Raw genomic sequence first — 22,272 nt, forward strand, 5'->3', positions numbered from 1 at the left:
ACAACATTGGTTCACATGAAGATTGATGGAGCGTTCTAAGTCAAACAATATGATCGTGAAAAAACAAAAACACAATTAATCAATGATATTTCAATCAAAAGCTTTCTTAAATGTGTCTTTTTTTTTTTTTTTTTAAGTGCTAAATTATAGTCACCGACCTCTTTATGTAGATGGTCATCGTCATCGTCATCACGATCATCATCACCATCAGAAAGATGCGTCTGCCTGGTTTGGTCCTGCTGCTGCTGCTGCTGCTGCTGAAACGATGACGTAGCGCACGTCATGTAAAGTTAGGTTGCATCTCTCCCTGCCATCTTTGTGCTAGCTGCTACTGCTAACAAGTTGAGCGAGGGGGTCTTCTGGTGGTGGAGGCGCAGAGACGTGTAGGATACAGTGAGGCACATCGAAGGGATCGAACCCTCCCTGGATAATTAGGGGAAATCGTCTTCGCAGCCAAGCGATACCTGAAGGCTACACAATGTCAGATTTTGACAGCAACCCTTTCGCAGACCCAGACTTCAGCAACCCCTTCCAGGTATGCAGCTAGCATCCGCTAGGCCAGCCCCCTCATGTTGTAGAGGAGCCCACAGCTTTAGGGCTCACTAACGCTGATGCTTTTTTCTTACGCTGGTAACTGTCTTATTACGAGGACACGTCGCTGACAAAAGCCTTTATGAAATCGGTCAATGGGATATTATTAAATGTGTTGACGGAGAACCGCAAATGCATAGAATTGCCGTCTAGCCTCGCCTCAATTACATTTGTTGTGGTAGCGGTGAGTGGAGATTTAGCTTCCAGCTTGGCAAATAACATGAGATAGTGTCAACTAATCATATTCCCCCAGTAAAGCCATGATGCAGACAGCTCATACAGACGTTATGCATGTTATCTCCCCAGTGCATAATGATTTCATTATCTTACTCACTGTCTCTCACTTATGAATGACCAGGCCTAAAGGCGTCAAATAAATGTTCATGTTCTGCAGACACGTCAAGGTTCATGATTTCTTACGTTGACATTAGGGCGTGAATTAAATTTCCTGTATCTCATTCGAGAAAGGATTCGCTATTGCTACCACTTTAAAATGCTGAGCTGATCTGATCTACCCATACATGTTGTGGCTTTGGGCTGCTGTAGCTCTTCCGACTCGGAATCCAGTTTGACTAATGAATGATCAATTTCCTATTACGTTGAACCAAGTAGATTACTGATATGGGACCCCTCGTGCTTACCATTGACTTCGTTCCCAGCATCTTTTTCAGTTATGATTGGCTTGTAGTTAATTGATCTGCGTTCAGTGCCCCTCCGACCTTAATTGCCATTTGGTCCTTTCTACCTTTTAGGATCCCTCCGTGACACAGGTGACCCGCTCTGCCCCACCTGGTGGCCTAGAGGAATACAACCCCTTCACGGATGGCAGAACGGTCAGTCTCACTAGCTGCTCACTCTAGTCTCTCCATTTTTCTTAATACCGAATGATTTAACGAATTTAGATACCTTGAAGATTTAACAGATGAGGCCATTGACCTAGTTTCTCCCGCTCTGTTCTCTCTCTTTCCTCTCAGTCAAAGAGGACCTCTCTGAAAACATATTACTTTGGCCTACTTTAGTTATATTCAGCCACTGTCCTTCATCGTTATATAAATACTAATAGTGTGTGTGTGTCTGTTTGTTTGGTTTGTTATTGTTTTGTAGGCAGCTCCAGGAAGTGCTCCCAGCGCCGCCCCGGCCCCCGCTCAGAACACCCAGCCGGCTATCATGAAGCCCACAGAGGAGCCCCCAGCCTACTCACAGCACCAGACCCAGGTACTGCACACACACACACACACACACACACACACACACACACACACACGCACACATGCAGGAACGCGCACACCCACGCACACACAAGCACACTCACGCAGGCACACACGTGCTACACATACACAAACTTTCTCTTGCTCTCTCCCTCTCCATCGCTCTCTCACACACATGCAGTGAAACACACACATAGCCTACAAACACCAAAAGACTCATCCCTCCCTTGCCCTCCTTATCTCTCCGTTACTCGTTCTCTCGCTCATACAGTTTTGCCTTGCTTTACCGAACCAGAAGCTGTGGACTTAACTTACAGTACTCACTTTGCCCCGTAGCCCTTCAATCAGGAAAATACAGTAGATACATATTCAATACATGTTATCATATTGTTGACTTATCTTTCCCCTCTTCTTTCACACACTTGTTCAACCTCAGCTGCGCAATCAGGTAGGCTACTGTGAATCATGTAGCACCCACCGCCTCCTACCAAATCTATCTGACATAACCCCATCTACTGCAGTGATCCATGTCCATCCCATGACTCCCTACAACCTGAGACTTAAACAGATCACTGCTTGATCAATTACCACGATAGTTACTTTTAACTGTAGTTTAATAATTGCCTCTGTGGTGTTTGTGCTTGAGGCTGAGTCTATTTAAACTAAAAGATATGCTTAAAGATCAAAACGGTGCAAAGGTTGGCATTCTATACCACTAGTTGTTGTGCTGTGGTATTTATTTTACTTTCTGTCTTTCTTTTGTAATCACAAGTCCCACAAGACAAGCCTATCTCAGTTTGGGCCAAATGAGCAAAACCTTCTACTTCCTTGAGCCATTTGGTGGATTTCATAAATATTTCAACACAATCTAATCCACAAGCTTACCCAATGCCTAACTCTAATCTTAGATATATATTTGTTCAGCGCTTCCACCATATTTTAGTACCTAGAAAATAACAACCTAAAGAAATTCATGTTTAAACAGAAATATGTATTAAGATTACAGTTCAAAATTCCAACGTTTTTCCTTCTCAGAACCAGCCGAAGATCCTTGTTCAAACGTAACATCATGTTTGTATGTTGGGCTTGGGCCGGACCTACCAGGCGTCCATGCTGACTTTGGGGCTAATGTGTGTAAACTAGGACCAGGTTTGGGCCCAGGCAGAACTGCTGAGGAGACAGGAGGAGCTGGAGAAGAAGGCAGCAGAGCTCGATCGCCGGGAGAGAGAGCTCCAGTCCCATGGTGGGGTGGGAGGTGAGTGGGGCTGCCTGGGGACATCATGTACCACAGTAGGGCGTCAAACATCATAGTGTAACGGAACGAGATTGGGTATCTAAGATAGATAGCAGAGGTAGGGTTGTCTTTTTTGTTTTGTGACGTTGGTATTGGCACAGATGTAGAGCTTTTATCTAAAACGCCACCTATGTGAATACAAATACATTGGGTATCTTTGTGTGTGTGTGTGTGTGTGTGTGTGTGTGTGTGTGTGTGTGTGTGTGTGTGTGTGTGTGTGTGTGTGTGTGTGTGTGTGTGTGTGTGTGTGTGTGTGTGTGTGTGTGTGTGCGCGCGCATCCGTCAGGACGTAAGAACAACTGGCCACCGCTGCCGGAGAAGTTCCCGGTTGGGCCATGTTTCTACCACGACATCGCCGTGGACATCCCTGTAGAGTTCCAGAAGACGGTCAAAATCATGTACAACCTCTGGATGTGTGAGTAAAAGCAGCCCGTCCTCCCTTCTCTTCAGGGGAACAGCATTATGAACTGAGTGAACAGTTCTGTCATGAATACAAGAGAAGGTGTGCTTGTGAATGTCTTTATAACAATCTATAAAAAATAATTTAAAGCCATAATATTCTAGGTAGAAGTTGTTCTGCCATGCATCTTAAAGGGTGAAACATTACCGAAATCCGACTACGTAGACCCCCACGAAACAAGTGATGGAATTCGTTGTAACAAAAAAAGTGTTTTCACGCTTGTTGAGTGTTTTTTTTTCTCTCCTCAAAACATTATTCAGTCCATAATCATCAATGGAACAGCAGTGCATAACACCTTAATAAAATGTGGTTCTCATGAATCTGTAAAGCGACCTTGACTGTGAGGAAGGCGCTATATTAAATAAACGTTATTATTATTATTATTATTATTAACGTGTCGTTGTTTTCCACACAGTCCACGCAGGGACGCTGTTTGTGAACATGTTTGGCTGTCTTTTCTGGTTCTTCGTGGACGCGTCGCGCGGCGTGGACTTCGGCCTGGCCATGTTATGGTTCCTGCTCTTCACTCCCTGCTCCTTCGTCTGCTGGTACAGACCGCTCTATGGGGCTTTCAGGCAAGTGGAGACCCCCCCCCAACTACCAGTAATGTCCGCTAGCATTCATTGATGCAGCTGGATACGTGTGGAACAATGGCAGATTGGCGGAAGTGGGGTGTTTGTTATTGATTTCAAGGACCTACCTTGAATCCTGTAGGTTCAAGGACCTACAGGATATTCTTTTGTTTTTGCTTGAGGCGAGGCAGGTTCATTTATGTAGCATCCTGCAAATACAAAGGCTTTTCATAGGCAGGAATCACATTTATAAACTTTGCATAACAATATAATAAAACATAAATGTAAACACAATAGGATATTGCCATCTCTGAAGTCGTTAAGATGGATTACTAAAAATCATACCTTAATGCTAAAGACACATTATTTTAAAGACAAGAATCAAAATAAACGTTGACAGGCTAAGGTTAGTTTATACATCGGTATTATTGAGTAAGAGTTCAATGAGCTGATAAATGCTTGTGTACTTTGTTCCCTCTCTTAAGTTGCCCACATTCCTCCTTTCTCCTCAGGAGTGACAGTTCCTTCCGCTTCTTCGTCTTCTTCTTTGTGTACATCTGTCAGTTTGGTGTTCACGTGCTACAGTCTATTGGCATCCGAAGCTGGGGAACATGGTGAGTTTGTTGGCGTGCTAATTATTGTCCACTGTATTTTGGCGGTAAACCCAGCTGACAATTTGGTCACACACTGTCGCGATGGCTTTGATCTTATCCTGGATGCACTACACATCTGCTGTGTCATTGGATTCACACTCCTGTTGTGTGTGTGTGTATGTGTGTGTGTGTGTGTGTGTGGTGTGTCCGCGTGTGTATCTTCCCAGTGGCTGGATAGCGGCTCTGACAGGTCTGAACACCAGTATCCCGGTGGGCATCATCATGCTGCTCATCGCCGCCCTGTTCACCGCCCTGTCGGTGGGCTCCCTCATCATGTTCAAGAAGGTAACACACACTCTGTAGTTCAGCCCGTCAGCATCCCTGCTCTGTCCCTCGGTGAGCTAGCTATTGAGTAGGGTTGGGGGGGGGGAATGGAGGACGCTAAAGTGTGTTGCATAGCGACCGTCATGCATTTTGAAGGCAGCCAGGAGGGACTACTTTTTTGTATTCTTTCAAAAAACAGCTATTTTGACTTTCTTGTTTTTTTTTAAATGTAGTGTGTCTATGACTTTCGTTTTGCCATAATAGTAACCGTTGTATAAAAGCAATGGATCACTTCAGTCAGTGGTATGTGCAGTGATGTAGTCTACGTGATACGCAGGTATACGCCGTATACCCACTAGGAACGCACCAGGATTTGCGTATACCCACTTAAAAATGTGCACGGATACGTATCAATGGAGTTGTGACAGATCTTTCACTTCTGTTTTTATTTTTCGCAAATACCGGTTGGGTATAACTGCAATAAAATACTCTAAGCAGGTGAAGTTATCTCCTTCACCATTCATAAAATTCCCCCTGCGCGCTCGCGCTCTGCCCTGTCTCTGTTATGAAGCGCGAAGCTGCCCCTGCATCTCTGCACGTTAGTTGGCGGGCCGAGCCCCTCCTTCTCGCGTGTGTGTGCGTGTGTGTGTCCAGTCCTCCCATATTAATGTGTAAACCACATAACAAGTAGTCAACAGAAGACAATGTTTTAATCCCACTTTATATCTCCTTGTTACTTTTAGATGAGAACCCCTGGCCAGCCTTTCGGACTGGGTGTCAGGCTAGGGAATTTAAAAACAGGCATCCTTGGTTATAGAGTGGAGGGAAAAAAAGTTAGCTAAATGTCAGCCAACATACAGTTGGTATACACAATTGAAATTCATAATGTTAATCATTATGCAAATGAGAGTATAGCTAATTCATGGTCATTTTTTAGGTGCAGTAATTTCACACTTTTACACAATTCAATTACTGTATGGTATGTTAGATAACAACAGTAAGAGCTCAAATTAGAGCAATTGAAAGAGTGAAACATTAGTCTCCTGTCATCTCCTTCTCATGCACTGGTTAGCCATGGTTGTAAACAGTTCATTAAATTATTTTGAGTAGATTTTGTCCTTGTTTAGCATGTGCTATTGCTACTATAGACATACAAAGGACAACTTTTCATTTTTGTCTTCTATTTGTTCATACTGTTATTAAAACTGATAGACCTACTCAGCTTTCCATGATTGTTGATAATCGTTATACTCTTAAATCAGCGGGTGAGTGTGGTGCGACACCCCATAAGCGCCACACACGTACACCTACCGGTGGGACGGGTTTGTAGGAGGCTGGGAGGGAATCATCACAGTATACCCACTACAATAAAATAGACTACACCACTGGGTATGTGCTCATTATACCACTGTGAAGGGGGTCGCCGGCCCTCCGTTGCGCGTCGGGGCCGGACAACGCCCCTTATCAGTGGTATAATGAGCACATACCACAGCCTTTCGTGATCTATTGCTTAAACGTAAAACCTCGACATTTCCACCGTCGACCCGCGTCTCTGTCTCCCCCTACAGGTGCATGCGCTGTATCGCACCACCGGCGCCAGCTTCGAAAAAGCCCAGCAGGAATTCGCCACCGGGGTCATGTCAAACAAAACCGTCCAGACCGCTGCTGCCAATGCTGCCGCCAATGCTGCTAGCAACGCTGCCCGCGGCGCCTTCAAAGCCACTCCTTGAACACTAACACTAATACATGTACACATCCGCACACACTCTATAACTAACATTAACACATGTACACACAGACACACAAACACACATGCAAATACACTCTTTAGGGCTGAAGATGCACAACCCTGGTCCCGTATATGTCCCGAACATCCAAACCGTTGCTCTTATGCTGAAGAGCAAAGTCCTTGCCTCAAACTATCCCTAGCCAAGCTAGTGAGCTAAACCACTTTCTCCCGTGTCAAATCATGAGTTCAGAGCCAGGGCGGTCCACCTTCACCTAGAACCAATTAGCACTCCCCCTCTCCCCTGGTGTCTGGGATGAATGCTGACTTACTCCTAATCGTCCGCTCGGGGAACCCTCTGCTTCTCCTGACTGTGCATGGATTTTGTAAGCGTTTGACTTTACTGTACTCGCACGGTTGAGTCCACCTCTAAGATGTACGAGCAGCCGATGTCAACATGTATGTGTGTGTTTCATTGTCATGATAACGTCCCGGGCTTCTTCGACGGACCAATGGAGACGGGTCATCTGACGGTGTATGTTTTGTTTTGTCTTGCTCATGTACTGTGTGTGGGTGTGGGTGTGTGAGTGAGCCTGCGCGTGGACGTGTATTTGGCTTTTTTTTAAAAGAGGAAATGGTGGAACTGAATGAGTTTTATGAGTATCCAGTTGATCGTTGTGATGTTAAAGATAACGTTTATCTTGTGTTTTGAGTGTTTCTGCCACACTTGAGGAAATTCGGACAAAAGTCACTGCTCCGAAACCAATTCCGATATTCAGTATCCGCATTGTTACAGTTAATGGAGCAGTAGCCTTTTCACCTTCAGTTTAATCCTGGGAATGATCAAATAGGCCGGATTGCTTAAAGGCACGACAATGACAAACGCATGGTTGGCAAACTAAAGTTGACGACATCAATTGGTTTTGCCACATTTTAAGGATAAACCACCACATCGAGTCTTTCAGGCTGCTTGCTGCTCTTTTAGTTCCCTTCTTTTCCGCACAAAGTGAGGTCGGAGGTCATTGCGTTTAGCTAACTTGCTGCTAAGTTAGGTCTATGTTGTGTTTTGTGCTCTGTAATGTTAAAATAGGAAACCAGCACTACAACAACACTACACATATTTAGCCCTTTCTCGTGTGTGTCTCTCTTTCTAGCTTTCTTTTTGATTTGTGGAGCGCAACGCCATCGGTTAGAATTTGCTGCTGCCATGAATCCTGACTTCAGTTGTAATAGGTTGTGGCTTATACTGTTTATCTTCTGTTGAAGGAATGGGCACATCTCTGGACCGCTTGAGTGAAACACATATCTTCCAGTGAGATAATCATGTAAACAAGATCCTTTTGTCGAATAGCAAACGTGTCAAGATAACATTTGAACACAAAGGACCATTTCCCTCCCCCCTTCCTTTATGTTCTGGTCTGTTTGACAGCCAAATATAAATAAAATTTATAAACGATGGACAGTACACAGGAAAAAACACCACTGAGGTACATTTCATTGTACAGTAACACTGTATAGACTACTGCTAGTGTCTCTGGAAAAACGGTCATGAGGATTGCATTTGTACAGAGCTTCAGCTAATGTGGCGGTGAGTGTTTGAAGTTGTGCATGGAAAATGGCTGATGGATGTCACAGCTGTTATTATTTATGTATAAATCAAACAATATATTATAGCGAGCAAGTGAGTGTGGGCTTAGCCAAGTCAAAGATCAAAAAGCTGTTACAAATCGGAAAATGGCTATTGGCACTATGTCTTGCCATGAAGTATTTCCTGAAAAACTCATTGTGCATTTCTTTATACAGTATGTTTGTGAAATCGCCATGGTTTAACCATTTATTTTGTTAATTTTATTTTCCTTCAGATGTAATTTATTTAAATGTCATGTGTGTGTGTGTGTATTTTATTTAAATGTGTTAGGTTATGTATTATTGACGTCATAGCATTAACTAGCAGTGTTCCATGACTTGACCACCGAGGATGTAAGTAAACGTTTGTTTAACTGGATGGCTTGTTTCAAAGTGTTTAAATGCAAGTTGTTTTTTCTTCACTAAAAAAATATAATGTGCTGCGTCCTAAAAAGCTGTGAGAGACCAAATGTCCATGTCGTTTTTATTTTATTAATATATTTTATTCTCCAAAACTCATGTTGACTACAAATATTAAAGTTTACCACTGGAAAGGAAGCTTCTGGCTTTTGAACAAGGAAAAAAGCATTGTTAGCTAGCGTAAGAGGATGTTCAGGCACAAACTGGCGACGTTCACGACTGAGCCAGGCTGTTTCACTGATTGGAAGCTAAAATGATTGAAACGCGACACTTATGTATATTTTGTAAAGTTGAAACATTCGTTTCCCATCATCGATCGGTCTTAGGTACAAAGATGAAAAATTGATGCACTCGTCTTGCCTTTGTTGCATGTGGAATAGTTTTAAGTTTTCTATATTTATGGTATTAACATGAAATAAAATTTGAAAGAAAACTGGTGTTCTTTTTAAAATACTAGAGCTGTGTTACCAGTTTACTCCACGAGGTGTCAGTGTTGGTCGAGTTCATCGTGTTTAGTTACGTAATAAACAGGCCTCTTCCTCTCCTGTTAAGAGATAAAGTATGCAGTTCTCGTTATTTAAAACCGTGGAGATTCATCAAAGGCGAATCGTTTTTTTCAACGTAGCGTTTATTTATTTAAAGTACAGAATACAGAGTGGATTCCTTTCCCATGAAAAATCGAAACCTTCCACAAATGTGGATCGTTTCAAGCATGTTCATACAATATGCTTTGGAGGAATTTTGTTAATATAACAAAAGTCCCGTTTACCGTAATCACTGACTCTAAATGATCGTTGCTTCTATTCAATGGTACACTGTGACCAGTCAAAGAGACACACTGCATCTTTTGTGATTTCACACGTTAAGAGATCACGTTAAAAGCAATTATGTAGCTCCAATGTAAATTACAGGAATGAAAATAAGACGTTTAGCATTTCAACACAGGAAGATCATCACATTGAACCGACGGCAACTTTCAACAATCGAGGAAATAAGATCCAGCAGCGTTCCTTGAACAATGGGTTGCAGTCCAGTTGGAGGTGTGTCGCACTCTGACCTTGCACGGAAAACTCAGAACGCACCAGGATCTGTGATCCCTATCCTAAATTAAATGAAGGAATCTTTCTGAGAGTGCAGTGGTTACGTCCCAGGAATATGCTGAAATTGACGTGATGAAACAGTTTAAGTACCCCTGTGATCCGGTAATGCTCGCCACAGTATTAATTACCCATGGTGGGGGTCTGGTCTTCTTCCATACACACTTCACCACTTATTAAAGTTATGGGGCTGCAGCAAGTCTCACTAAATAATTTGCGAAGCTCAGGTCTTTTGAAGTGAACGAACCCCTTGCAATCTGTATATCTGAGTATGATACAGAATAGTTTAGCGCCCCACTGCGTGCTCAGAGTAAAAACATCTGGCAAAGATGGAAAATTTCACCCTTGTTAAGGGCTGGATGCAGGCAGACACACACAAGCACACACACACGCACATATCTATTTACAAAAACACACACACACACACACACACACACACACATATTTACAATCTCATGCACACAGGAACAGACATACATTGAAACCCGCCCACAAAACAACACATGCCAAGTGTTCCATTTGACACAGCTGGCAAACATTCAGATGGTGGCCATGAGTTGTGTCTTAGAAAACATCCTGACGCAAAGCAACCCACCAGGTTACATATGAGCCTTCAAGCTGGCGGTTATGAAAAGGACTCAACAGCACTCCAGTGTTGATATGAGTCATAATTGTTATTAAGTAAGGAGTGCACGTCAGATTGAATAAATGCTAGTGTCACATCCTTTAGCCCTCTCTCATGCGGAGTATGTTTTGGCACATCAGACTCGGGTCGGCCCGAGAGTACAGCCAGAGAAAACATTTAGGAGGAACAGCTCCTCTGGCCTCCTTACATCCGGAACTGTGGCTCGCTGGCCTGGAAGGAAACAGCACTTTCATCCTGGCTTCCATGAAGACTTTTCCCTATCCCCCACCCACCCCGTGCTCTTTCTAGGAGAAGTTCCAGCGTCTCCCTGGGCGATCCCCGGTTCCCTCAGTCCCCCGGTTCAGAGGAGGCAGATGAGGCTCTTCCCCTCCTCGATCTCCTCCTGCACCCTGTCGCTGGAGGTGGCCACCTCGGCCTGCGCCGAGAACACTGCGCACACGAAGGAGGCCAGGGTCCCGCCGATGGCGGCGTAGAAGGCCCAGCCCAGGGAGCACTGGGCCGGCCGGAAGGGGGAGGCCTCGGCTCCGCAGTAGTCCACCACCTTCTCCGAGCCCCAGCCGGCGGGGTACAGCATGAGCCCCACCATCAGCAGGAGGCCTGGGGGATAGGGACAGAGGTAGGTTAGACGTACCCTACGGGGTTAGCTGTTAAAGACATGGATACGAGTCTGGTTAAAAGAACATAAGAGACAGTGCAGCTGGGAATACCATGAGTCATCTCTGAATGGTGAGGAATGCATACCATAATAAGGCTATTTACCACATGACATGTTTGGAATCGGGACAACCACCAGCAACATAATGATAGATTATAGGGATGACAGGCATGGCCGGTCTTATACAGCTGTCGATGTGTGCGCACAAACACGCTGACACACACACACACACACACACACTTACCGGCAATGGCCTGGAGCAGTCCACAGATGTTGAAGATGCTTTTCCTCAGGCAGCTCTGGAAGCACAGCGTGAAAATGGACATGCACGCCACGCAGCCCAGCACCAGCGTTCCCGCCGCCAGGAACAACATGGCCCCCTGCCAGAAGCCGCTCGCCACTTCTCCGAAAGTCTGAGCGTATGGGCCGCACGTCACCGCCCGGCCCCCGATACGCAGGCAGCGGCTGTAGAGCCCCAAGGACGGCCGGTACTCCCCACCGCCAGACAGCACGCCGCCGACCCCGGATCCTGGCCGGGGGTAGCCCAGCAGCCAATCGGGGCTCATGAAGGCGATGAGCTCGGCGAAGGCCACCATGATGCTGAACAGGGTCCATAGCATGGAGCGACAGGTCACGATCACATGACACATGGCGGCTGTGACCTCCTCCGCACCGTGGATCGAGGAAACGGCCTGGAGGTGAATTCCCGGTATTGTTGTGCACAGGGTTGAGTTCCCGCTTGAAAAGAGCAACTGAATTCCCTCTCTTAGATACGGAAGAGTCCACTAAGCGTTGTTGCAGGGACTCCGCTTCCCGGCAGCTTTTTTGTGTTTATCCTCTCGGGAGTCAGCGTTTCCCCGAAGGGCCCTCGTGGTTTTCTAGCGCTGCTTCCTGGGGCCTGAGTGGAGGTCTGCTGGGCGGACCGAGGTGGCTAACAGGCTGGAAAGCAGCTCCCCTCAGCCATGGTGTGGCCCCCTGGAAAGCACACACACACCGTCATTCCAACAGGGAAGATCCTCTAAATCGGAGAGACAACAGGAGAGGACAGGAAGAGAGAAGTGAGACGAGAAGGGTGCTGCGGTTCGAGTATATATGAGAGTTGGGCGGAGGGATGAAAAAAACGAAAGAGAAGCTCAATACAGACGTCTAAAGAGGAAGTATGACCACTGCCGATTACTCAACCCCTCTGAATATGTCCCCGGGGTGAGCTGCAAACCTCAAGGCGTGTTTAACCGCATTTTGTTACAACAAGCGCCCCCCCGCACCACCACCCCCCCCCCCCCCCCCCCCCCCCCGCCAAGGAGAGTATCAGACGCAGGAGAAAGAGAGGGGGAAGTGAGGGTAGACCATTACAGAGGGGAGAGAGTGTCAACCTGAGGCCAGCTGTGACGGTACCGTGAGCAACAGTTCCAGATGTCCGTTGATTTTAAGCCATGAGTCACGTCTGAATCAACATTATACACACAGATCCCGGCAAACACAAGTGTGTGTGTGTTTGTGTGCCAGTGTGTAGGCGTACGTGCGTGTATATGTGTTTCTGTGAGAAGAAGCTGTTAATGGGACAGTGGCGTAGTTTAGTTATTTCCATTCATGTCCGTACTGATCAGGACTCGAAGCTGTTAAAGTCTTCCAACTATCATAATAATAAAAATTATGAAATAGTTTATAATGGCAAGCCCTAAAGCATGCCAGCACAGGCATTCAATCACACCACACCACAGTCAGGTTAGATTATACATACACACATGCACACACAAAAACACCCATACATACACACATGCAGACTAGAATCAAGTGAAAAGTCTCATTTAGTTTAACTCCTATCACTACTCTATATGTCAATCTATTGACCACATGTTTTTTGTAAAGGGTGCATCTAGATGAAGTGTGTGTGTGTGTGTGTGTGTGTGTGTGTGTGTGTGTGTGTGTGTGTGTGTGTGTGTGTGTGTGTGTGTGTGTGTGTGTGTGTGTGTGTGTGTGTGTGTGTGTGTGTGTGCGTGCGTGCGTGTGTGTGTGTGTGTGTGTGTCATTTGGTTGTGTGCACAGCTGTGTACATTTATACACTCCATGCATGAGTCCCAATCACACTGATTAGGATACTGTTGCTATGTTGTGTTTCTGTTGCCATGGTGACACTGGACCTGATTCAGCCTTGTACCCTTGGGAGTGCGTAAGTCCTCTGACATCATGATACAGTACGATGACATGGCCAGGAAAATATGCAGGATCTGGTTTGAATAGAGCACGGTCCTCCAGTGATTCTGATGGTCCCCACGGTCTCTCTCACACACACACACACACACACACACACACACACACACACACACACACACACACACACACACACACACACACACACACACACACACACACACACACACACACACACACACACACACACACACATATACACACACAAACACACACACACATACTGTACAATATACAGTATACACACACACACACACACACACACACACACACACACACACACACACACACACACACACACACACACACACACACCGCCGCAAAGCACAGATGAGAGCGTGAAGAGATGGTTATGGTTATTGAAACATAGATTATTGTATTTCTTCAACGTTGACATGTTTATTATTGAAACATAGATTATTGTATTTCTTCAACGTTGACATGTTTAGATTCATTCTGCAGTTACGCCTCATCTTTATCGTGGTCTCACTGCGCAACGTTGCATCTCACCTCATACATAATGCTCTCAGCTGAGAGCCATGTTGTCTCTTTATCTCATACATACAGACGACAAGGCTCAGCTGGGTAAAAATATACAGCTGGTGTGTAATTACATATCTCTTGGAGGGAGCTTTTTTAACACAATGATAATGACATATCTCTTACAATAGAATATTCTGAAAAGCGGCCATAAAACGAAACTGTTGCTTAAACACGTTTCATTCAAACTTGCCAGAGGAAGTAGAACAGGAAGTAAACAGGAAGTGACATACATGTCACACAGCTGCATTGGGTAATCGATTGTATACCGTATACTGTCACAAAGTGGGTTGATCATTTGACCATGTCCTGCTTTATGTTTGACAAACAGAATTGTATAAACAAGATTTAATACCTGATTTAGATTTTAATAAATTAATCACCCGAATGACTCCAAACTAAAAAACAACGTTGAGCTTAACTATTTCTTTAGTGTAAATACGCAACATTCTAACACAATCAGATATTGACCAGTTAAGCGAGTGAATGTAAGATTCTCTTGTTTGCACACACAGTCTCTCTGTGTGCTGTATGAGTGCGTAGCTCTGAGGTCATTGCCAGGTCTCCTTGACAGACGATTGCTCTCCTCATTGTTATCTCAGTTCCAGTTCCCCAGCATGGATGTGCAGTGATCTCCCACAGCACCCCCTTAAACAAGCATGTACATGGTTAGCCATCTAGAAGTCCATTCAGTATATTCTAAATGTGGGCATCCACCAGCGAGTGCATACATGTTTAACAGTTAAAGTGTTTGTGTTTGTGTGTGGGTGCCTTTATGTGTGTGTGTGTGTGTGTGTGTGTGTGTGTGTGTGTGTGTGTGTGTGTGTGTGTGTGTGTGTGTGTGTGTGTGTGTGTGTGTGTGTGTGTGTGTGTGTGTGTGTGTGTGTCTGTGTGTGTCTGTGTGTGTCTGTGTGTGTGTGTGATCACATTTTAAATGCATGTTTAAAGTGTTTGTGTGCCTGCGGATATGTACATATACATACCTACATACGTGTTTGTGTCACAAACCATTGTGGCTACGGTTGCAGTTTATGGTGTGTTGAGTGTTTGAGTGCAGCTGATTATAGCCCCTACAGGCAAGGCAATGTGCTCTCTCGGTTGTGACTACAATGCCCACAAATTACCAGCTCTGTCGCTTTAAACTACAGGGATGGAGTTAAACATATACCTTGTCTTGAGGCAGTCAACAGCAAGCACCTTCTGTGATTAACCCTAGCTTGGCCTTGGCTTGGCCATCACATCCACTACACCCACACACACACACACACACACACACACACACACACACACACACACACACACACACACACACACACACACACACACACACACACACACACACACACACACACAACAACAACCTTGAAGTAAACAAGAAGAAAGAGTAAAGATAGATCAAAATTTGGATTTCTCTGGCTATGTTTAGTGTGGTCATTAAATCAACAGTGTTCATCAGTTAATTGATTACTGAAATTAAAAGGTATTGGCAATTCAAATGTCCACCAAAAATTTGAGTTTGACATTTAGGGGGATGAAAATGTTTTACTACTTGGAAGAGATATATGAGCAATGCCAGATATACTATAAGTGTGTGTGTGTGTGTGTGTGTGTGTGTGTGTGTGTGTGTGTGTGTGTGTGTGTGTGTGTGTGTGTGTGTGTGTGTGTGTGTGTGTGTGTGTGTGTGTGTGTGTGGTTGTGTGTGTGTGTGTGTGTGTGTGTGTGTGTGTGTGTGTGTGTGTGTGTGTGTGTGTGTGCGTGTGTGTGTGTGTGTGTGTGGTGTGCGTTTGTTCGTTCGCCTGTGTGAGATAGAGGAAAAATATAGAGGGAGGGAAACAGAGACAAACAGAGAAAGAGAAAGAGATATGGGGAAAGCGAGTGATCTATGGCGAGGGGGTTGTGAAACGGATAACTTGGGGTGCGGGGGGGAATGATGAATACTTTCCGCTAGTTTGATGGTTATTGATCTTCTGGGAAAGGAGATAAATAACCCTCCTTTGACCAGGCCAGGGCTTCTCTGTGCGTATGGGTGTATGTGTGCATGTATGCATGTGTGCATGTGTGCATGTGTGTATGCGTGTGTGTGCCTGTCTAAGTGTGTTCCAGTGTGTGTAAGTGTGTATGCACTGGAGAAGAAGGGGTAGGTTATGCTCACCCCAGCCCAGATATGTTATTCACTCATTCATAACTCCTCAGGCGGACTAACGGAAAGGAGGAGAGGGGCTGAGGGGGGGGGGCGGGACAACAACCTCCTTACATCGCCCAGCTCTTCTCTGATGGATGTTTATCTTCCAACTGTGTGGTCTTTTTTCCCCGCTCTGCATTTCTATAAACACTCGCTGCTCAGGGAGTGGGGGACCCCTAAGGTTACCTCTCTGAGATAAGAATCAAGCAGAACCCTGAACCGCGGTGCGGACCCGAACTCATGACTCTTTCATTGCTCCTCCAAAGTTGCTGAGGTGGACGGATCAGGTGGACAATGGCTCGGGAGATAAAAGCAGCGGAAACACAGAGAGCGGAAACCGACGTCTGATCTTGCCCCGCAATAGTTCCCACACTACTGGCCTGGAGTGTGAGCCTCCCAGCTGCTAGGCCCAAACGTAGGGCCTTGGCAGCAGCCAAGGCCTAGATAAACAACTATGATTACATTATTCCAATGGCACGTTCACAAGGACGCCATGAACAGCATTTGTGACGCGATTAGATGATTCTCTATTTGTCATTGCACAGTACGAGTATTATACACAAAAGGAGATCTCTGCATTTAACCCATCACTAGCAGCACAAGGAGCAGCCACTGAACGACTATTATGTACAATCTGTAGGCCAACTCTGACCTACTACAGGTTTCGCTTTGAAACCTTATTAATCATAAACTCAGTCGTGATAAACAAGTGATTCTTGTTAATGATACATGGGTATATATGGACCTGTAGGACTTTAGCTGCGAGGCTATGGCTGTTAGTCTGTGTGGCCGTAAGCAGTTTGAGGGGGCCCATCAGGTCGTACAGGAAGAGTAATTGGTTGAAGATACGGGCCAAGGCATTGGTCACATGCCAAGGTAGTGAGGTAATGGGCAGACAGAATCAGCCAAGCGACTGCCTGCTGTCTTGGCCAGGAGACTTTGTGGACAGAGGCAATTGGAAGAGAGTTGAGGAGAGTTCAAGTGGTGTTGCGTGTGAGATCAGAAAGAGGAAGAGGACCTTGATTGCACTATAAGAGAGTCATTTAAACCGAAGTATCACTTCCCTTAAAAATCACAGACATTTGAACTTTGTCCTTCTGGAATGGGTGTCAGCTGAAAGTAAGAGGAGGGAAAATACCCAATTGAAATTGGGGTGGAGGCCATGGGTATTCCCCACCCAGATCAGGTGACATCAAGGTGATCTGGGCCAGGGAGGACAGTATTAGACCCTACTTGTTGGTGGGTTAACTCTGAGACCCCGGGCCAGAAACCTCAAAGCAAGGCCGTCTTTTCCTAGAGCGCTGGGGCCCAGTGCGGTCGGGCATATGGACCAGCTGGAGGGGAGAAGCCCTCAGACCACAGCCACATGAGAGCCCCTCATTTACTATCTAGAGGCCCCTGGAATGGGCACTGGGCTGGTCTGGTGCTGTACACAGCTACCCAAACAAGATCGTGGCCTGTGGGCTGTGCAGGGCTTGGGTCACTAAGATCACAGTCCTGTTTCATTTCCACTCTTGTGTTTCCAGGAAGGAGGGAGACCAGAGCGATCCTGCCGGATCACAGGAGCGATGAGTTTAGCGTGATAGCATTCTAGGTCAGGCAGGACTAAACGTATCCCTTCCTCATAAAAGAATGCAGAGCACCGTGTGGCTCAGGGTGGAACCTGGAGGGAAAGGGGATTTGCAGCAATGGAAGGTAAACCAACGCAGCCCACATAGCGGATAGAAGAAAAAGAAACCACCATAGTCCACTCTGCCGACAAGCCATCTTCTGTCAAGCTTCGTATGATCAACGCTCAATATTCAGTCCTAAACGAAGGGCTGGTTCTCATAACTAGGGCACTTGAAGTGAGGACCACGATGGCAATGTTATGATAGACTCTGTTAACAACTTCTGATGGTCAAACCTTCATCTCCGTTAACTTATGTTCTCCTGACACTCAATGAAGCTTCCTTTCACACAGAATGAAGGGATGTGCCTCTCGGAGCTCTTGAAATCCAAGCCATAGCCGAAATACACTTCAAAAGTGTTAGTACAAAGCCTATCAACAAAGAGACATTAGATGACATACAAACACGACTAATGGGCTGGGTGTTATATTCCCCGTGGTCGCCACACCTACTAAATCCCCTTAGGGAAAAGTAAATCCAGCAGCATCTACCCTGCTGGTTCCTACCTAATACAAGTCGCTATACACTGAAAGATCAGACAGACAATGGCAAGCCAGTCAGAGTGGGGGTCGTATGAGAGAGAGAGAGAGAGAGAGAGAGAGAGAGAGAGAGAGAGAGAGAGAGAGAGAGAGAGAGAGAGAGATAGAGAGAGAGAGAGAGAGAGAGAGAGAGAATAAACTTGCATTGCGTATAACGTTAGTTCCTTCAGTATACACAAAGCCCCACCAAGCCTGAGTATAATAACCCAATCAGGGTATGTCTGCTCAAGAGCTCTCTCACTAACCATAACCATGTGAGTCAGTGCGTGGGTAACTCAAGCCCCCGGCACAGGAGTCTGAAGAAAGACTTCCCATAAAAAGACAGACACCACACAGGCCTCGTAAGCTTGGCTGTTGGGTGACAGCTCGGTTCAAATGCAGGCTGCACATTCAGACAACAGTCATCAAACTGTACGAAACGACCCAAGCTGTTTGGAGCATAACATCGCAATAAATATTGAAACCGCCGCTTCTTTGATGAGATCGACAGATCATTGTTTAAAATACAATTAATGGCGTTAGATGACAGAGGCTGTGTGCTGAGCTGGTAAAAAGAAATACTGTAGATGTGTTTGAACTCTACGGTGGGAAATTGCCATTAAAAAATACAGCCCGCTCTTCATACATAAAAAAAAAAAAGTGTTTTTTGACACCCTGCAGTCTCTTCCAGGGCTTGATTACATCAAAATGCATGACTTCCTAAAAGAAAAACCCTGAAGGAGTTGTCTAGAGTGCATAGATGAGTGTGTGTGTGCATGTCTGTCTGTGTGAGCGTTGCTGTGTGTGTGCACGTGTGTGTGCGTGCATGTGTGTGGGCATTTTTGCATGTGTGTGCGTAATTGCTTGTGTGCATGTGTGCGTGTAGGTGTGCGTGCGTGCTAGCTCATGCATGTGCCTGTGTGTGCGTGCATGTGTTTGTGGATGTGTGTGCGTATGTGTGTGTGTGTGTGTGTGTGTGTGTGTGTGTGTGTGTGTGTGTGTGTGCATGTGTGTGTGTGTGTATGTGCATTTGTGTGTATGTGCATACGTGTATGTGCATGTGTGCGTATGTGTGTGTGTGGGTGTATTTGCATTTTAGTGTATGTGTGTGCGTGCGTGCGTGCGTGCGTGCGTGCGTGCGTGCGTGCGTGCGTGCGTGCGTGCGTGCGTGCGTGCGTGCGTGCGTGCGTGCGTGCGTGCGTGCGTGCGTGCGTGCGTGCGTGCGTGCGTGCGTGCGTGCGTGCGTGCGTGCGTGCGTGCGTGCGTGCGTGCGTGCGTGTGCATGTGTGAGTTTGCCAGCATGCCATTGGCCTGAATAAGAGTGGGAGCCTCTTGATCTGTCGCAACTCCGCTCAACGGAGGGAAACACAAAGGCATGTCGGTACTAGTCCCACCCTGGCTCACACTCTTTACTCTGAGGGGCATGCAGACAGCAGGCCATGGCTCATTCCTTCCTGCCCAGAGACAGGCTAGTGTGGCCCCTAACCCATTCAACCTGCTAGGCCCCGCCCCCGGCCCCTCACTGCTCTTGCTGACTCTACAAGGGCCCCACATTTTCTGACTCTCAAAGCCCCGTTGGTGACCCTCACATTTCTGGCTATGAAGTGAGGGGGCCTCACTCTTTGTGGGCTCCTGAAGCCCTCCTCACATCCTCTCCTCTAATCTGTTTCTAGAGGGGCCACTGTTTCCCTCTACACGCCATGCCAACGTCCACTGGCATATGATGGCAGTGGGATCGGCAAATGATAAAAACACACAACCATTAAACTAAAAATGCAAACTGACGTTCTTGTTCCCTGCTGTAGACCAAGCTTGTGAAATTTATCTTCAGTTTTGACAGCTCGCTCTGATGGATCAAACCCTGAAATTCTTTGCAGTCTTCGTTCGATTTTTCCTTCTCCTTCTATTTAACAAGGTGGTCCACTTAGAACACGTGTAGAAAGGCACTACAATAGCTTATACTATGTAGTGGGCCCACCCAGAGGGGCCCACTACCTCACTTCAAGGACACTAGCAGCACTTTAGCAATGCTAATGGTATGATGATACACTGACCAGGTCGTTGTGGTGGACTCACACAGGTATGTGTGGGTGACTCAATCCCCCATGTGGTCTCATACCCTCAACACACTGTCTTACACTGTAATTATCCATGTGGATTTAGTGGATAAAGATCAGATATTTTGGGGGAGGGAAAGGTTAAGAAAGAATGATGAATCCTTCCCCTCTGCCAAAGCTGTCAACACGACATGGGTGTTAAATGCACAATAACATGAGCACTGTGATGAGAGGCTCCGACACAGGGTTAGGGTGGTACTCTTTATGGGCTACTTATCAATGATTTCGGCAACAGACTTCACCTAGACTGCGATACATTCTGATCATTTTTCCCGTCTTTATTATAGAACATGGTTTAGAGGAGGAATGCTGTTATCCTAGGGAATACAGGATTGCTGAAGGACAAGGGATTCAAGGTTTTGAAGCAAGGTGCACAATACTCTGACCTACAGTTCAACAAAGACGTGTTGTCACTGATAAACAAACTAACCAACACAACAAGTACCCTGATGACACATGCAAACTATATCAGAAAGAAAATCCAATATTGTTACACTTGAAACGCAGTAGGCCTACGCTAAGTGTGCCTGCGTGCGTGCGCGTGTGCGTGTTTGTGTGCGTGTGCGTGTGTGTGTGTTCGCGCGCGAGCTACTGAAGAAGTAGCTCTAATATTTATTACTGAATGCGTTGTTGTATTTTAATAATCCATCAAAATGAATCAGGACATTATCAAAGACAAATTTCTGAACTAAACCCATTCACTTTGAATGGCATCGCCATTCAAAGTGTTTACTCCTTCACGTAAAGCTGCTGTAACGTTTTACTTACGGATAGCCAAGACGCCGAAGACGTGGTGGGCTCGGGAGTCAAAGGCTCCTTCTTCCAAACGTAGCGTACGTTGTCTTCTTCAGTCAGGCTCTCCGAATCCACGACTCATTCAGAGAGTTGCCAACTCGGTCTTGGGACTTTTTTAGTTGGCTATTCTCTTAACTCCCCACAAAGCCATCCCACATCTGACGTCGTCCTTTCTCTTTTCACCTCCCTTTCTCCTCCGGCGTTTCCCCTTCCCTTCCCTTCTCTCTCTCCCCCCCCCCCCCCCCCCCCCCCCCCCCCCCCTCGTTGTCAGGAGAGAAGAAAAGTTGCATTGATGACACATTCCTGATTTACGGACCTTTAGAAACGTTTATATGGCGAAGCTGTAAAATAAAATTCTTAATGAGCTTTGGTTGTATGTACTGTGGCACGGCAATGAATACATCTAAGTATGACGTTTATTTTGCAGTGTTTAGGTTCATCGGTTGAATGTAAATTGCTAATACGCCAGTAGAAGTACTTTCGTTTAGTCAAAAGCAATTTCAAACAGCTATCAATGTTGAGCAGAACAATGTGCACTGTAGCATATTAACCAATTCGATTATACAGTAATTTCATAATGCACAAATAGGCCTAATGGCTAGATTGTTTTATTGAAAAATATTATTAAACCGCCTATATTAAACTGTAATTAAACTTTAATTAAAGAAAGCAAAATGGTCTATGTATGCGGTGCATCTATTCAAATTTAACTTTTCGTTCTTAAACTACTGTTAATATTTTCCTTTTTATCGACTATATGTTGAGAAAAAAAAAAAAAATCACATACACACACACACACACACACACATACATACATACACACACACACACACACACACACACACACACACACACACACACACACACACACACACACACACACACACACACACACACAAGCACACACACACACACACACACACACAAACACACACACACACACACACACACACACACACACACACACACACACACACAGAGATACTCTCCTAAATACACTCCTTCTCCAAGTTCTCCCTGGGCCACT

At 45.7% G+C, this 22,272-nt stretch overlaps 2 protein-coding genes across 4 annotated transcripts; one reads left to right on the top strand and one right to left on the bottom strand.

Annotated features, from left to right (window-relative positions):
- Window positions 1-285: 285 nt before the first annotated feature.
- On the top strand, window positions 286-9,356 carry scamp1 (secretory carrier membrane protein 1). Of its 2 annotated transcripts, XM_056592244.1 has the most exons (10): window positions 286-535; window positions 1,344-1,424; window positions 1,696-1,806; window positions 2,236-2,247; window positions 2,943-3,054; window positions 3,380-3,508; window positions 3,969-4,128; window positions 4,638-4,739; window positions 4,946-5,063; window positions 6,611-9,356. In XM_056592244.1, the coding sequence occupies exons 1-10, from the start codon at window positions 479-481 to the stop codon at window positions 6,770-6,772; spliced, it is 1,044 nt and encodes a 347-aa protein (XP_056448219.1). In that variant the 5' UTR covers window positions 286-478; the 3' UTR covers window positions 6,773-9,356. The 2 variants fall into 2 exon arrangements, with proteins under 2 accessions (XP_056448219.1, XP_056448220.1); XM_056592245.1 differs by lacking the exon at window positions 2,236-2,247 and having other exon boundaries at window positions 6,611-9,355.
- LOC130384163 (LHFPL tetraspan subfamily member 2a protein-like) lies at window positions 8,285-21,431 on the bottom strand. 2 transcript variants are annotated; one of them, XM_056592246.1, is made up of 3 exons: window positions 21,219-21,431; window positions 11,457-12,187; window positions 8,285-11,154 (listed from the first exon to the last, which is right to left on the bottom strand). In XM_056592246.1, the coding sequence occupies exons 2-3, from the start codon at window positions 11,860-11,862 to the stop codon at window positions 10,898-10,900; spliced, it is 663 nt and encodes a 220-aa protein (XP_056448221.1). In that variant the 5' UTR covers window positions 11,863-12,187; window positions 21,219-21,431; the 3' UTR covers window positions 8,285-10,897. The 2 variants fall into 2 exon arrangements, with proteins under 2 accessions (XP_056448221.1, XP_056448222.1); XM_056592247.1 differs by having other exon boundaries at window positions 11,457-12,230.
- Between the last annotated feature and the right edge of the window lie 841 nt (window positions 21,432-22,272).

Source organism: Gadus chalcogrammus, chromosome 6 (genome assembly GCF_026213295.1).
Source record: "Gadus chalcogrammus isolate NIFS_2021 chromosome 6, NIFS_Gcha_1.0, whole genome shotgun sequence".
In the NCBI taxonomy this organism is placed as follows: domain Eukaryota; kingdom Metazoa; phylum Chordata; class Actinopteri; order Gadiformes; family Gadidae; genus Gadus; species Gadus chalcogrammus.

Coding starts and splice junctions, on each gene's coding strand:
- scamp1 (XM_056592244.1), top strand. CDS start 479: ATGTCAGATTTTGACAGCAACCCTTTCGCAGACCCAGACTTCAGCAAC. Junction 4,740..4,945: donor ATCCGAAGCTGGGGAACATG/GTGAGTTTGTTG, acceptor GTATCTTCCCAG/TGGCTGGATAGCGGCTCTGA. Junction 5,064..6,610: donor CCCTCATCATGTTCAAGAAG/GTAACACACACT, acceptor CTCCCCCTACAG/GTGCATGCGCTGTATCGCAC.
- LOC130384163 (XM_056592246.1), bottom strand. CDS start 11,862: ATGTGTCATGTGATCGTGACCTGTCGCTCCATGCTATGGACCCTGTTC. Junction 11,155..11,456: donor ACTGCTCCAGGCCATTGCCG/GTAAGTGTGTGT, acceptor CCTATCCCCCAG/GCCTCCTGCTGATGGTGGGG.